The sequence below is a fragment of the Brassica napus genome, chromosome C4 (assembly GCF_020379485.1).
Source record: "Brassica napus cultivar Da-Ae chromosome C4, Da-Ae, whole genome shotgun sequence".
Lineage (NCBI taxonomy): Eukaryota > Viridiplantae > Streptophyta > Magnoliopsida > Brassicales > Brassicaceae > Brassica > Brassica napus.
The window spans coordinates 35,645,139-35,660,994 of NC_063447.1; the positions used below are offsets into that span (position 1 = coordinate 35,645,139).

The 15,856-nt window shown below is 36.7% G+C and overlaps 3 protein-coding genes across 3 annotated transcripts; 1 reads left to right on the top strand and 2 right to left on the bottom strand.

Moving 5' to 3' along the window:
- Positions 1–773: 773 nt before the first annotated feature.
- Positions 774–3,766, bottom strand: LOC106391244 (protein MAEA homolog). The gene is made up of 7 exons (XM_013831846.3): positions 3,387–3,766; positions 2,487–2,681; positions 2,257–2,379; positions 1,865–2,050; positions 1,561–1,694; positions 1,240–1,426; positions 774–1,091 (listed from the first exon to the last, which is right to left on the bottom strand). Exons 1-7 carry the CDS (start codon positions 3,702–3,704, stop codon positions 990–992), a joined length of 1,245 nt encoding a protein of 414 aa, XP_013687300.1. The 5' UTR covers positions 3,705–3,766; the 3' UTR covers positions 774–989.
- A 960-nt stretch (positions 3,767–4,726) lies between these two features.
- On the top strand, positions 4,727–6,876 carry LOC106391246 (probable protein phosphatase 2C 48). The gene is made up of 3 exons (XM_013831849.3): positions 4,727–4,988; positions 5,165–6,233; positions 6,331–6,876. Exons 2-3 carry the CDS (start codon positions 5,304–5,306, stop codon positions 6,547–6,549), a joined length of 1,149 nt encoding a protein of 382 aa, XP_013687303.1. The 5' UTR covers positions 4,727–4,988; positions 5,165–5,303; the 3' UTR covers positions 6,550–6,876.
- A 516-nt stretch (positions 6,877–7,392) lies between these two features.
- LOC106391247 (CDP-diacylglycerol--glycerol-3-phosphate 3-phosphatidyltransferase 2) lies at positions 7,393–9,485 on the bottom strand. The gene is made up of 6 exons (XM_013831850.3): positions 9,190–9,485; positions 8,582–8,679; positions 8,446–8,496; positions 8,239–8,352; positions 8,111–8,167; positions 7,393–8,020 (listed from the first exon to the last, which is right to left on the bottom strand). Exons 1-6 carry the CDS (start codon positions 9,368–9,370, stop codon positions 7,817–7,819), a joined length of 705 nt encoding a protein of 234 aa, XP_013687304.2. The 5' UTR covers positions 9,371–9,485; the 3' UTR covers positions 7,393–7,816.
- Between the last annotated feature and the right edge of the window lie 6,371 nt (positions 9,486–15,856).

Here is a 15,856-nt window from a genome sequence, read left to right on the forward strand (position 1 = left end):
TAATGAAAGAATATACTGTGCGTAATCAGAGGAGTGAGCATCAAGACTTTCCATAATCCCAATAATATCTGGATGGATCATTTGAATGAATTATGTAAATGAATCATCTAAATGGAGATGACAGATGATGAAACCAACATCACTTATTCCTTGAAAACTTATTCAACAGTCAAATAGACCCATTGAGATTGTGGAAGCAGATGATTTTGGGAATCACACTACCTCGGTTTCCCTTTTAAAGACTGGGAGAGTTGGAGGCACATAAGATCATCTTGTCTCATATCAAAAGATAAATTGAGGATCATAGTGTTTTGCGTCAAGGTACTATATAAAGTTGAATCTGCTAATTACCACAATGAACTGAATGTAGGGTTTGATAAAGGTTAATTGGGTGCTTTTGCAGGAACTGGAAGCATCCAATTGCCGTTTTTGTATAACCAATATTTACAGTAAAATGGCAGATGGCAAGAGATCTCTTGGTTAGATTTCTTGTTGTAGGATCTGCAGCTGAATGGCTTAATCATTATGGCACGAACTTGTTTTTCTCCACCTTAAATTAGCCTCAAGTGACTATCGAACTGATTTTGCAATTCCAAGGACTTGAGATACTAGTGTGAAAAGGAAAGGATGAATATGTTGGATCTGGATGGTAACCACATGGTTGAAGCAGAACAGAGAACTGTGATTAGATTGGTTGATTAATACAGAATCTACTACTGTGGTGTACTGGATGACAAGATGAAAGTAGAATAGCAGAAGAAAAATATCCATGCTGGGCTAGAAAACTGTTATAAGATTGAAATAAGGAATGACTTGATATACAAAAGAAAGAAACTGTCTACGAAAAGATTCAAAGTCTATTTGTAAAATGCATATTCACAGAGACTATCAATGAAGAAAGGAAGTTGGGTCCTGAATGCACTAACCTCACCTTGGTTGTCATCAATTCGTAATGCAACCAAAGTGAGGACTATGAGAGCAAACTGGGTTCATGAAATATACGCCTTCACTAAGTCGGTGTGGTTGCATACGAACCCTGTCCTTGGACATTTTATTTCACCTTTGTTCTTGTCCGCCATTTCCTTGAGAGCCTGCAAATAAATGACCCACCAATGCCAAGGAAAAGTAAGAAACTTTGAACTATAATGATAGACTAAAGTCATTGATCTAGATCAGTGATAACAGACTCCAAAACGAGAGAAAGGAAGAGAATCAATAGTAATCAGAATAGCATCAAACCTTGGTGCTGTAGACGTAGCCATTGGGCAACACCTGTGGTGGGTTCTCTGTGTCCATCAGCTCCTTAGAAATATAGCAAACAAGCTTTGAATGCTCCTGCTTGGAGTACGGTAAAGGCAAAGCTAGCTTCCGGAAGCTCTCTTGTGAGAGCGGGTCCTCCTTGGTACAACCTTCTTCAAAACTATATCTGGGTCATGTCAAGGCACAACCTCAAACCAGAATAAGAATCCCATTATGGTGTCATTATAAAAATTTCACTTTCTTCCCCTTTCATTTCAGATGCATAAAATAGACAGTAAAACCATAGAGTTAGATGGATACGGAGTTTTCAGTGCAGTCAAGCCTGCTTGTAAGTAGATGTTCAATAAGGGCTCCATTGTCATGCCATATAACTTGCAAAATTCTTGTTTAAACTGATGCACTAAAACATCCCACTGCTGTGGTTCAAACAAAGCCTGAAAATAGCAATATCTCAGTCGATTAGCCTAGGTAATGCATTCAACACAAGAGGTTGAAGTAACACCACTTATTCAGCCATTAACAAAGACCAAAAATATACTGAAGGATCACATAGAATAGCTTTTGAAACACAGTTAATATATCATCAAAGGAAGGAAAACATCACCTTATATTTTGGGCATTCTGTAGTACTTTTGAAAGCCAAAGTGGCCAGAACGTGCTGCAATTCGTTCATATGGGTTGCTCCCCATGGTGTCAGATGCTTTCGAGCATAAAGGATTGCTTGTTTGTAGCTGTCAGCTCGTACCAACTCGATGAATTCTTGCAGCCTTAGTTGGAACTCAAGTTTGCTCTGTCATGAAAAGAACCCAAATATAATAAGCAGTGATGACAGCTTCTCTTTTTTCACGATACGATGAGAAGAGTAGAGAGAACTCTTCTTAAAGTTCCACTAAGCGAGTATAATGCCTTATAACCAGAATTCAAATTGCCATACTAGCAAACATGTGGCTTTGTAAGTCATAACCATGAAAATCACGTAGAATGAGCAACACATACCTTTGACTTCTTCAAGCGTGTTTTATTATCAGCACACCATGCCAATGCAGAAGCTACCTCCCTACGTTTTAGGGCGTCAATCACCTTCTTAGCTTCTCGAAATATGTCAATGTCGACAAGGTCCTAAAAACATGAGACGTTTCATATTGCCATGTCATAGAGATATATAGCTCCAAGGAACTACAGTTAATTAGATTATATAATCAATGTCATAAGAGAAAGAGAGAAACCGAAATGTTGCTGCTTTCTGAAAGCTTAGAAGCAGTCTCGAAATACGACATCCGCAGCATGTAGTCCACAAGAATCCGTTTCAGTTTTGTATTGTTCCACTCGGTAATATTCTCCACATCTGCTGAATCCAAATGATCGATACGAGCACGGCATCTCTGAGCCTGCAAATTCTCCACATTGCTCCCTTCTTCCAACTGCATGACAATACCGACAAGCATGTTAGCTACATGTTAAAAAAAACCACCCCAAAGAACAAAACTTCGGAAGAAGATGCAAATGTGCTTGAGTTCTTAAACCCCAAAGTTAAAACATATAGGGTCCTCAAATCCTCTGAAATAAAATTGAATAAGCTCAGTGACTTAAGTATAGTGAAACAGCTCGATTCCAGTACACTGCATTACATGCCCTCAATTCTAAAAACATATCCACTCAAACTCAACAAGCATCCAGATCCAAAAGTGTAGCAGTAATCTTCTGTATAGTAACTAACATTGCCAAATACATTGTTATCTTCTTGGTATATCAAAATCAACAAAAGCATTATCCAAGATCAAACGAGATCTATGGTATATGTGGGATCATATCCACTCAAATTCAACAATCATCAAGATCCAAAATTGTAGCGGTAATCTTCTGTATAGTAACTAACATTGCCAAATGAAATGGAAGCTTCTTGGTACATCAAAATCAACGAAGACCAACGAGATCTTAATTGGATGATTTAGTACACTACATCGCCAATCTTCTCTATCCTAACTAAATTGCCATAGACAATGTTAAACTTCTTGGTATGTTAAGATGGACAAAAGCAACATCCAAGATCCATCAAGATCAGACAATACGTGGAATCATTTAATAACGTTTAGGCATAACAAAGAGAGATGAAGAAAAGATCCAACCTTTCGTTTGAGGCCTTGCAACCGAGAAACAAGGCTGGTGAGACGCGAAACGGCGACGTCTTTGGACCAATCGTTATCAGCCAAATCTCCCACGCTGGAGACGACGGAGGAGACCTCTTTCTCCAAAGAGCGGTGATTGGCGCGGATCGTCTTCTTGTAATGCTCGAACGGTACGCGGAGGAGCTGGTGCTCAAGCTTGATCGATTCCGTCAATTGACTCGATCTCGAAGACGAGACGGGCCGTGACGGAGCGATCGCGGTAGAGGGCTCCGTCATCACGGTGTCGGTGTTTCCGTTAGTTACGGGATCGATTTCCATGGCGAGGTTAATGGGAGAAAGGAGTTGCCTTTTGCGGTCAAACTGAATCCTATGATGATGAATGTGTGGGGGAGAGAATAAATAATACTCGGAGAAACGTAAAACGGCGCCGTTGTGGTTTGTTGCTCTCTGTTGACAGTAAACCGTTCGGTTTAATCAAGGGCGAACCGAAAGAGTGTTGGTTTTGACATTTGCGAGCGTGGATTGTGAATATATATATATATATATATTTTTTTTTTTGTAAACTAAACTTTATTGATTATAAATTTAATATTTTCGTGATATATTTGTTGTATTTTATAATAAATCTGAATGGATTTGTTTGAATTTTTTAGTTAAAAATACAAAGATTCAAATTCGAGGGAAAACCTCCGGATTTACATATTTTACTTGGATTTATAAATACTATATGAATTTCTAAATCAATCAAAATATATAAACCAATAACACTAGATTTAGTTCGGATTTTCAAATCCATTAAAATACAACAACCAATAACTCATACTCAAGCATGTCCTGTTATTTGATTTTTTTTATCATGGTAATTAATAAGTGATTAGTTTAGTATGATCGAAATTACATTAAGGAAAACTTTGGCAATGACAACTGTGTTTTGTATAGCTCTATTCAGTTCTTGAGTGACGCGCAGATAATCATTCATTTATAGATGATTTTATCTTCTTTCTTTTTTTCGTTTGAGATTTGCTTGTTTTAAAGTTGCCCTTTCTAGTTTCTGATTTGTACTTTAAAAATGGGGCTTGTAAATTTCAGGGGTGAAGTTAGTTAAGAGGAAAGTTTGTCAAATCCATCCAATAGCAACACATTTCCTTTCTCAACAATACATACATTGAAAACCTTTTTTATGTCAAATTGGGAGTAACAAATTGGATAAGAGTAGTGACCAGATTCCAGAGTTTATATTATCAAAACACAAAAGTAAAAAAAGTAGTGGTATTAAATGTTGTTACTATTACAAGAATAAAAGGTCAAACCGTTAAAAAAAACAAAAATAAATACAAAGAGAGAAAACCATAAACTCCGACGGCCGCAAGTATCGCAACTTTCTCTCTCTAAAAACCCAAATCCAACGTCTCCGTTTCTCTCTCTCTTCAAACGCGTCTTCTTCTTCATCATCTCTCTCTATAGTAATCATTTTCTCCTCCTCTCTTCACCTTCATTGATCTGAAATCGAATGGTGGATTCTCATTCTAAACCAAGTTTGTGAAAGATTCAAAAAAAAAGAAGGAACCTCCTTTCTCATCCATCCCTCGATTTTTTCATCAGGTAAAATCGAAAGCTTCCGTCTTTTAAATCTTTACCTATTGTACTCCTTGATCAGATTCATGGGTTATCGTTAAATTCTTCAGATTCATATGTTGTAAAGTCCAAAACTTTATTATTACCATTCTCCCTTTTGTCTGAATCCTTACATTAACAATGTTTTTTTTGTGTAATTGCAGATTAATGTTGTTGACATCTGTATCCTGGGTCTGTGGAGTTGGAATCGACAAGAAGATAGCGTCTGATAATATAGTCATAAGCACCGATTTAATGAACGATTTGGTAGCTGGTTCTTTTGGTTAGAGAGGCATGTGAGTTATGGTATCTACAACATTCAGGAGAATTGTGACGCCTTGTTGGAGACCTTTCGGTATTGGAGAAGGTTCTGTTCCGGATGATGATGGTAACGGCCGTCTTGATGGTCTCTTGTGGTACAAAGACTCCGGTAACCACCTCACCGGAGAGTTCTCTATGGCGGTGGTTCAAGCGAACTCCCTTCTCGAGGACCATAGCCAGTTAGAGTCTGGTCCTATTAGTTTCGATGAGTCTGGTCCCGAAGCGACTTTTGTTGGTGTTTATGATGGTCACGGAGGTCCTGAGGCAGCTCGGTTTGTGAACGAGAGGCTGTTTTACAACATGAGACGGTGCGCTTCTGAGCAGCGAGGGGTCTCTCCCGATGTGATCACCAGAGCGTTTGTGGCGACAGAAGATGAGTTTCTTGGTTTGGTTCAGGAGCAGTGGAGGACCAGACCGCAGATTGCTTCCGTGGGAGCTTGTTGCTTGGTGGGTGTTGTTTGTAATGGATTGCTGTATGTCGCAAACGCGGGTGACTCTCGTGTTGTCTTGGGGAGGCTTCGGAGTCCGTTTAAAGAGATGAAGGCTGTTCAGCTATCCTCAGAGCATAACGCTAGTGTTGAGTCTGTGAGAGATGAGCTGCGTTTGTTGCATCCTAGTGACCCGAACATTGTGGTAGTGAAACACAAAGTGTGGCGTGTGAAAGGGATCATACAGGTTTCGAGATCCATCGGTGACGCGTACTTGAAGAGAGCAGAGTTTAACCAAGAACCGTTGTTGCCTAAGTTCAGAGTTGCGGAACGTTTTGAGAAGCCTATAATGAGAGCTGAGCCGACGATAACAGTTCATAAGATACATTCTGAAGATCAGTTTCTTATATTTGCTTCAGATGGTTTGTGGGAGCATCTAAGTAACCAAGAAGCTGTTGATATCGTTAACTCTTGTCCACGCAATGTAAGAATCTTTTTGTTCTCTCACATTAATCAAGATTTTTGCTCTTTTGATGTTTTTTGAGTGAATCTTTGTTGTCATTGTGTGGTGTCTCTTTTAGGGCGTGGCAAAGAGGTTAGTGAAAGCTGCATTGCAAGTAGCAGCAAAGAAGAGAGAGATGAGGTATTCGGATTTGGAGAAGATAGAACCTGGCATTAGGAGACACTTTCATGATGATATCACTGTGATTGTTGTTTTTCTTCACTCTGCAAATTTGGGGCTTCGAACTCCGGTCTCGGTCAGAGGAGGTGGTGAACTCTCAGGCAGTGCCATTTTCTAGTCTTTTTTTTTTGTTACTCAATAATAGACAAAAATATAATTTTCCCCCTTTTTCAAATCAGAAATTTGATTTTGTTTGCTTCTTTCTTTACAAAATGTTTTTTTAATGATCTTTTGGTTTGTCAGATATTTTGTTTAAATTATTTTCTGAACTCAAATTGTAAATTTTTTTTTTTTACCAAAACATTATGGTAACTATGTTCAGTTATACTACGGTCCGACTGGTGATCATTCTGAAAACAAGAGGAACGAGTAGAAAAAAAATGTAGAGGAATAGAATTGCATGAATAAAAGGGAATGGTTGTTCCATCCCATATTTAACAATGAATTAATTTGTTTTTTATTTTTCTATAAAAAATAGGAATGGTAGGGAATGAGAAAGAAAAATTATTTCTTATGAATGATAATTTTTTTAAGGAATGTTAGCGAATGCATTTGTTTCTCATTGTTCTTTAGTCACCATTCATACCCTAAAAGCGAGAACAAAACCACAATCATCAGTGTTTTAAAAGTCTCTCTAGACAGCAAATGCGAAACAATAAATTTTAAAATTAGTCTAGATCTTCAAAAAAATGGTTACTGTTTAAACATTGAACACAACCAAGTAGTAGTAGAGAGAGCCTTGGCCTAACTAACAACGACACAGATTGTGAAAGGCCTTGACTAGTCAATCATACAAGTTAATGTTGCATATGGCTCATTCATAGAGAGAGATTTCGATTTGTGCATCTTTCTTTCATCGTAAGACCAAATCTTCCACATACAAAGACTGAAGCTTACACCGCAAGATACAAGAAACGAGGCAAAGCAGAAGAAGCACGTCCCTAAGCAGATAGAGACACTGTAACCAAAGATTTATTTTATAGGTAAAGTATTGAAAAAGATCCTACATGGCATAAGCAATAACTGTTTTTTTATCATCTCATGAGTTCATGAGACAAAGCAAGTCTCCAAACTAGAATGAAACAGCGGCTGCTTGCTTTTCTTTCCTCCATGGCCCATAAGCTCTTGCTTGCTGCTTCAATAAACTCAGTGCATGGTGAGCGAGGAGGAGCAATGTGATTTAAGAGATATTATACAAAACCAAACCAGAGTCTAAAGCATCATAAGAGTCTTATAGTGCTTGCCAGCTACTTTCGTTTTGTATCCAGATAGAGAGAGAGATTAGTCAGCTTTCTTCAAGAAGAAGAGAGGTAATATGTCACTGGGCAAGTCTTCCATTCTATGTGTATATACTGAATGCAAAAAGCCAGAAAAATAAAATGTTGCTACTTCTTCTTTAGCAATACTCTCATAATCTGTCTCATATAAACAACTAAAGACCATACAGAGAGCCCTGCAGATACATAGAGCAACCCAATACCAGACGGTAATAGCCTCTCAAAACTGCTATCCCGGCTTGCGAGCAGTATGGTTAACGCTATCATCTGCGTTGCAGTTTTCCACTTTCCCAAGCTATTTACAGCAACAGCCTAATAACACCATCAAAGCCATTAATATGAGTTAAGTAAACAAAACTAGCTCTCAGAGAATGAATCCATATGAATATGATCACATTTTACCTGAGAAAGCTTGCCGTTTTGAGATGCAGCCCATTCTCTTACCGCTGACATAGTAATCTAAAGTGCAAAGCATTACTGAATAGTTTAGAACCAAGAGCTGAGTTAAATGATATTTAAGAATATCTTACCTCTCTACCAATAATGGCAATTGAAGGTACTGTCACTAACCATGGAACAGGTCCTAACACAATAGCATCCATAGGTTTAGTACACAGCAAAATCAATGTTGCTGCTACCATTAGCTGCACATCCAAAAGATAAATTAAAAAAAAAAGATAAAAATCTTTTCATTGGCATAAAATGAAGATAAGCGAAAGGAAAGGATCTTCTCTCACCTTATCTGCCACTGGATCCAAAAAAGCACCAAACGCAGAACCTAACCTCATCTGAAAATGCACAACATTGCACCGCTATGGTAAGAAGAATCAACAGAAATATATATATGAAAATGGGTAAAGAAAATGAAGTTACCTTTCTTGCAATGTATCCGTCAAGCCAGTCTGTAATGGCTGCTGCAATGAAAATACTCGTTGTGGCAGTTCTCCCCCACCAGCAATCGACGTAAAAGGCTGCATAGTGCATAAAATTCAGATTATAAATCAAATATATACGAAAGCTTTAGACTTTCCGTGAAGGATGTATCAAATGAAGTACTCAAAGCAATAAACTCAATTCAAAAACTCTAATTTCAAAAAAAAAAACAGACAGAACAGAACAACAAGAGAAGACTTGTTCGATGTCTGAATTCAAGCAGTACAAAAAAAAAAAACATCTTGTCTGAAAAAACGTGGGTACAATTCAGATTATAAATAAAACACATACGGAAGTTTATGACTTTCGTGAAGGGCGAAACAAGTGAAAGTACTCAAAGCAATAAGCTCAATTCAAAAACTCGAATTTCGAAAACAGACAGAACAGAACAGCCAAGAGAACACACATGTTCGATGTCTGAATCCAAGCAGAACAAGAAATAAAAGAAACATCTTGTCTAAAAAAACGGATTATGATCACAATATCGCTCCTCGTTTTAGATCTGATGATTCCAAAATCGAATTATCCGAAACCAAGGATCAACGTACTCGCGACGAGAATCGGAACGGCAGCTACACGGCCAAGGGTTAACACGGTAGGCAATGTAAGCACTTTAGAAGATAGATGTGGCGGTAATGGCGACGAATGGCAATTACGACGGAGCGACGAATCTTCGCCACCACCAGAGCTATTCTGATCCAACGACACAGCGTCCTCCTCTTCACCCATAATTGCTGAATCTGTAAAAATTCGACGATCTGGACTTATCCGATGATTGAGAGAAGCTAACGTAAGGGGACGGTGGCGACTAACCTCCCTTGAATCCGGAACCCTAAGCTTTTATGGAACGCAACAACGGCCAATCACAATGCAGCGTCGATAGTTGTTAACGTGCGCCAACGAGATTGGTACGTATCGTGCGCCGTATGATGTCTATCGACGGTTACTATTGAGCCACGTGGCGTTTTTGTTTATGACGTGGAGTAGTTTGGGCCTTGTGGTGAATGTCAACTTCAGAGTTGCAATCTGCCTAAATATCTGATTTGTTGTATATTATTATTGACATTTGACACGATGTTTGTTTGTATGAAAATGATGTATATGTAGGCCTTGTTCGTTTAGTTCCAGCGTCTAAACGTTGTTCGTTTTCCTGTCGCTGGTTCTGCGATCGATCGCTGCAACTAGACGCTAGCGATCCACGTTTAAAAATTTTGATCGCCAAAAAATTCAGCGTTGCGACCAAAAACCTGTGATAAAAAAAAAAGTGCAAAAGACAAGAACACCCTCGATCTATCTTCAAAATCACAAAACAATACCCTTAACCCTAAAGCTCTTTCACGGGATCTCTCTCACACCTCTCTTCACCATCTCTCACGATCTCTCAGGCTTCTTTCTCTTCACCATCTCTCACAATCTCTCATCAGCATCTCTCCTCACGATCTCTCTTACACCTCTCTTCACCATCTCTCACGCCTCTCTTCACCATCTCTCACGCTTCTCTCCACCATCTCTCACGCCTCAGCTCTCTCAAAGGTCAGTTCTCTCTCTCTCTCTCTCTCTCTCTCTCTCTCTCTCTCTCTCTCTCTGATTCTGATTCGAAGTAAATCCTTTCATTTACAACTTTCAGGCAGTTCTCTCTCTGATTCTGATTCGAACTCAGGTACAATCGATCTCGACCTTTCACTTGAGAGATTTAGGAGGGTTTATAGCTAGTACTGAAATCAGTGAGATGGGCATGTTTCAAAACGTAGTCTTATTGTTGTACCTGTAAGAAAATTGCATTGTTCTGGGTTTTGGGATTATAATATATTTTGATCATCTAAGATTGTAGTATTTGCAGAGATGGGTTTTCGATTTCAATTATTATAAGTCTTTGATCATGTCTTAATTCATTACTTCATTCACATATCAGATTAATATTGCTTTGGTTGAAACAAGCGGATTAATGGCATTACTATCTGAGTTATGTTTCAGTCCTTGATTCACTTACGTTTGTATGATATTTTCAGGTCTTGACATAAGTCACAACAAGACAACAACTAGACAAGAAGAATGGCTAATAATGATATTGTACGTGTCTTATGCAGTTTTAGTTTCTTAGATGTTTTGTGATTGTTTTTTTCTGCTAGTTTAGCTTGTTTGTGTATTGATGAGACTTGTTATTTAGAACTGGACCGATGAAGAAGTTCGGTATTTTTTTACTCTTTGTGCCGATGAGAAACGAAAAGGAAACAGACCAAGGAGTGGCATGAATGTAGTTGGAAGAGAGTTCATCATAAAGAAGTTTGAAAAGAAATTTAGTAAGAGATGGATATGGGACAGGTTTAAGAACAAGGTTGATATTAGTAGGAAAGCATACGTCAAGTTTAAGAAACTCACTCATAATAGAACCGGGCTTGTCTATGATGCTATGGGAAGGTTGGAGATGTCCGATGCTTGGTGGGATCAATGCATTGCGGTAAGTAACTTTCTCTTAGTTGCTTTAATAATGTCAGTATATTAGCATGAAAAATACAATCTGTCTTCAAGTATACTAACTTTTTTTTTCTCTTAAATAGGAATGGCAAGGTGCAAGAAAGTACAAGACCAAAGTGCCTCCAAACATGGATGTTTTTGAAGCAGAGTTTGGTGCTGTTACTGTGACTGGAGCAGAAGGATGGAGTGTCCAGCAAGGAGAAGCTAGTTTAGATTCTAGAGTAGATGCAGAAAAGGATGAGGAATCTGATTCAGTTGACACTGATATGCCAGCACCAAGAGAAGAAACAAGTAGAGCTGGATGTTCAAAGTCAAAGAGAAAGCGTACAGAAGTTGATCATGAGCCATATGCTGTTCGAAATGCAATTCTGGCAGAAAAAAATAAGATAGCTGAAAAGATGCTAGAGATAATGGCAGAGGATCGTGTGGTGTTGCAACAGGATCACAAATTCCGTGTAGACAAAGTATTGGAGATACTTAATGAGATGCCTGGAGTGATTAAGTGGTCACCATTTCACATTGCTGCTGTTAACCATCTCAAAGCTGATGAAGCAAACAGATTCTCGTTTATGTCTTTTCCTAGTGATGATGATAAGATTAGCTACCTTGAGCATATGATTGGAGTTAAGATTTATGAAGGATTGTAGTGTGTGTTTTAGTATGACTGTTCAGTAAGCTTGTTTTAAGCGTTTGACTTTTGTTTCATTTCTTTTGTTATGACTCAGATTGTAGTCTTTTTTAAGTGAATGAATAGTTTCTGTTTTTTGTTCTGACATGTAGTGCAGTGTTTAAGCTTATGACTTCTGTTTTTTTTTTTTTTTTTAAATGAACTTACTTTCATATTCACAACTTATATATATATATGATTTTAATGCTTTGCAGATGGTTAGGTGGTACATGGATGATGATGATGATGATTATGATGATGAGGATGAGCAGGAAGATGATGTGCTTAAGGAAGAGAGATTGCTTCATAGAACAGATCGAGGTGCTGGATGGCATCATGTTCAGAAACTTATGCACGGGTCAGATCAACAGTGTTATGATATTCTTCGCATGAATCAGAGGACATTTCAAGATTTGTGTAAGATGTTAGCGACGAGATATGGGTTACAAGAGACGCACAATGTCTATATTAAAGAAGTGGTTGCCATGTTCCTCGAAGTGGTGGGTCAAGATAAGACAGTACGGATTATTGCACAAAGATATCAGTGTTCGTTGGATACAGTCAAAAGGAAACTTGGTGAAGTTTTGAGTGCTCTCTTGAAATTTGCTACAGATGCACTAAAACCAGAAGATGGTGAGTTCACAAGAGTATGTCCTGCTTTGAGAAGTGATGATCGCTACTGGCCATTTTTAAAGATTGTATTGGAGCATTGGATGGAACTCATATCTCAGTTCGCCCTCCGAAGCGAAATGCCGAAGCATACAGGGGTAGAAAACAAGAGCCGACCATGAATGTCCTTGCTATATGTAACTTTGATATGAAGTTCATATATGCTTATGTGGGTGTCCCGGGTAGAGCACATGACACAAAGGTATTGACTTATTGTGCGAGGAATGAGCCATTTTTTCCACATCCGCCAAATGGAAAGTATAATTTGGTTGATGCTGGATATCCCACAAGAACAGGGTATCTTGGTCCGTATCGTAGAATTCGGTATCATCTCGATCAGTTCAACAGAGGAGGACCGCCAACGAACACTCGAGAGGTGTTCAACCGGAGACATTGAAGCATGTGATCTGTGATTGAGAGGACATTTGGAGTGTGGAAAGCAAAATGGAGAATTCTTGACCATAGGCATCCAAAGTATGGTTTGATCAAATGGATAAAGCTAGTAACAGCAACGATGACTCTACACAACTTCATACGTGATTCACATCGAGAAGATAATGATTTTGTGCGTTGGCAAAGAAGAGAAGAATATCATACACATGGTGATGATGATGATGAAGATGAAGATAAAGATGAAGATGAAGAAGAAGAAGAAGATGGTGATGGTCATGGTGGACATATTCCATATGAGCCGACTGGTGATAGAGCCATGGAAAGTTTACGTGATCATATTGGTAATAAGTTAAGTAGAGGATATCGATTACCTTACTAGTTTATTTGATTTGAGTTTGTACTGATTTTTATTATTAGTTACTCGTACGACCACTTTCTCTATTGTTTAAATCGAAATCTTTGAAAATTAGTTTAGTATTTATGAGAATTAGTTTAGTTTTTTTTTCATCATAGACTTAAAATATTTATGAAAATAATTGAAAATAGAAATAAATTTTAAAAATGATATCAAATAAATATTTGGTCGCCAGCGATACCGAAACGAACAACATAGCGACAACCGCTGCGATCAATCTCGCGACATGAAAACGAACAACTCAGCGACAACCGCTGCGATCAACCTCGCGACCTTCAAACGAACAACTATCAGCTACATTATGTCGCAGTCGCTGGTCGCTGACACTGGCGACCACGAAACAAACATGGCCATAATAAGAAAACAACGTTACTAACCAGTTGTACTCGGAAGGTCCATTACATGGACTATATGAGAAACATTAGTTCCTACAATTATCTTCTTCGGTCTTCCTCCTGATGTAGTTACAAAACAACATTATTAATAAAAAGCAAATGAAATAGTGCTAATGTGATAATTTACGCTTTCTAAGAGATGGGTAAATGGTTTTTCCGGTTGCTTGAGTAGTACTGTTAACTTTTTCAACAACATTTGAACATACTTGACTCTGTATCTGAGTATTTGTTATGTCAACAAACGGGTTCTTTCCAGAATCATTGATCCCAAATTATACGATTGTCTTCCACCTAAATAAGACATATAACAACAATGAAACGACAGAATAATAATAATGTTTTAGTTAGATATAAGAGGTGAATGTAATAACATACATTTGTTAACTGGTGGCGAATCATCTATAACAAATTAACAATAGAATATCTTGAATTCCCATCTGTGTTTGAAGTACCAGGCATTTCTGAATCAAAGTTTTTTTTTTGGAGAATGTGAATTTATTATTAGCGAACATTATGAATAAAAATAGAGAATGTAATGCTACAATAAACATAACTTTTCCTTTAAGAAGTTTAATCATTTCTGATAAGAAGCACTTCAAAATACTAATTCAAAAATCTTAAATAATGTTAATGACGTGGACATATTTGGATCTTGATATAGATGAGATTTAACTAATCTATGATAGAAATTTCGATTGTTTTAAGATCTAGTAAATAAGAACAGAACTACATAAGAAAAAAATTAACATATTTTTCTCCGTTTAAAAGATAAGGGCATCTAGGACGATAAACCTATCAATAACATAAGCATCATTATCTTTATACTCTATTAAGTTTTTTGATGAATAGAGATACGGATCTTACCTTTAGACTTTGGTAAAATAGTTGAAGATGTTTCACCATCGTCCATGATCGAAAGATGAATGACCTTAAAATCAAAAAACGAAAGAGTGTATAAAGAAAGAGAAATTCTTGGGTTCACCCCTAGGGTGAATCTCTAGGTTCACCAACCAATAGTGTTTGAATATTTGATATTTGATATTTTTTAAAAAAGAAATAAAGTTGAATTTCTAAATTAGATTATATTTTTAAAATAAAATAATGAAAATACATAAAAATAGTTACAAAAAATAAATTAATTAATATTGCTAAGTCTTCAGCAAAATACAAAACCCTATACCCTAAATCCTAAACCCTAAACCCTAAAAGTTAAACCTTAAACTTTGGATAAACTCTAAACCGTTAGAAAATCTTAAACCCTAAATCATACATTAAAAACTAAATTTTAATAACACTAAACCCTAAATCCTAATCACTAAACCTTAAACCCTTGGGTAAACTCTGAACCCTTGGATAAATCATAAACTTTAGTGTTTAATTTTAAATATTTTTTAAATCATAAACTTTAGTGTTTAATTTTAAATATTTTTTATTTAGAGTTTATTATTTATCCAAGGGTTCAGGGTTTATCCAAGGGTTTAGGGTTTAGTGATTAGGGTTTAGGGTTTAGTGTTATTAAGATTTAGTTTTTAATGTATGATTTAGGGTTTAAAATTTTCCGATGGTTTACGGCTTATCCAAGATTTAAGGTTTATAATTTAGGGTTTGGAGTTTAGGATTTAGGGTATAGGATTTAGTATTTTGCTAACGGTTTAACAATATTTATTTATTTATTTTTTGTAACTATTTTTATGTATTTTTATTGTTTTATTTGAAAAATATAATCTTATTTGGAAATTCAATTATGTTTCCTTTTTAAAAGATATCAAGTATCAAATATTCAAACACTATTGGTTGGTGAATCTAGAAGTTCACACTAGAGGGTGAACCCAAGAATTTCTCATAAAGAAAACGCTGATTATGATATAGTGTGTAGGTCTTTCGGTTACTAGTAAGATTTTCTGAAGATTTTATGCTAGAATTTATTACTCTATAATTATTAAAAATAATAGAATTTGGAAATTGAATATTTAGCAGGATTAGATGTTTACTTATTCGGAGGTTACACTTAGTTTACCAGAATAACAATGTATACTTATATTTATTTATTTATTGTTTTAAATGATTTAACATAAATAGGCTATTATATAGTTATAACTTGATATGTAATGATATCATACTATCATTGGGGGTCAATGTAACAAATATAAAATACCATTTCTTAATTTGGTATTGTTGTTTAATTGTTATAATTATATATA

What these genes read in the sequence shown, in the direction of transcription:
- LOC106391247 (XM_013831850.3), bottom strand. Translation starts at nt 9,370, where the DNA reads ATGGGTGAAGAGGAGGACGCTGTGTCGTTGGATCAGAATAGCTCTGGT. An exon ending in CGTTCCGATTCTCGTCGCGA is followed by an intron (nt 8,680 to 9,189) that starts GTACGTTGATCC and finishes TGCACTATGCAG; the next exon opens with CCTTTTACGTCGATTGCTGG. An exon ending in ACGGATACATTGCAAGAAAG is followed by an intron (nt 8,497 to 8,581) that starts GTAACTTCATTT and finishes GTGCATTTTCAG; the next exon opens with ATGAGGTTAGGTTCTGCGTT.
- LOC106391246 (XM_013831849.3), top strand. Translation starts at nt 5,304, where the DNA reads ATGGTATCTACAACATTCAGGAGAATTGTGACGCCTTGTTGGAGACCT. An exon ending in TTAACTCTTGTCCACGCAAT is followed by an intron (nt 6,234 to 6,330) that starts GTAAGAATCTTT and finishes TGTCTCTTTTAG; the next exon opens with GGCGTGGCAAAGAGGTTAGT.
- LOC106391244 (XM_013831846.3), bottom strand. Translation starts at nt 3,704, where the DNA reads ATGGAAATCGATCCCGTAACTAACGGAAACACCGACACCGTGATGACG. An exon ending in TGCAAGGCCTCAAACGAAAG is followed by an intron (nt 2,682 to 3,386) that starts GTTGGATCTTTT and finishes ATTGTCATGCAG; the next exon opens with TTGGAAGAAGGGAGCAATGT. An exon ending in GCTACGTCTACAGCACCAAG is followed by an intron (nt 1,092 to 1,239) that starts GTTTGATGCTAT and finishes ATTTATTTGCAG; the next exon opens with GCTCTCAAGGAAATGGCGGA.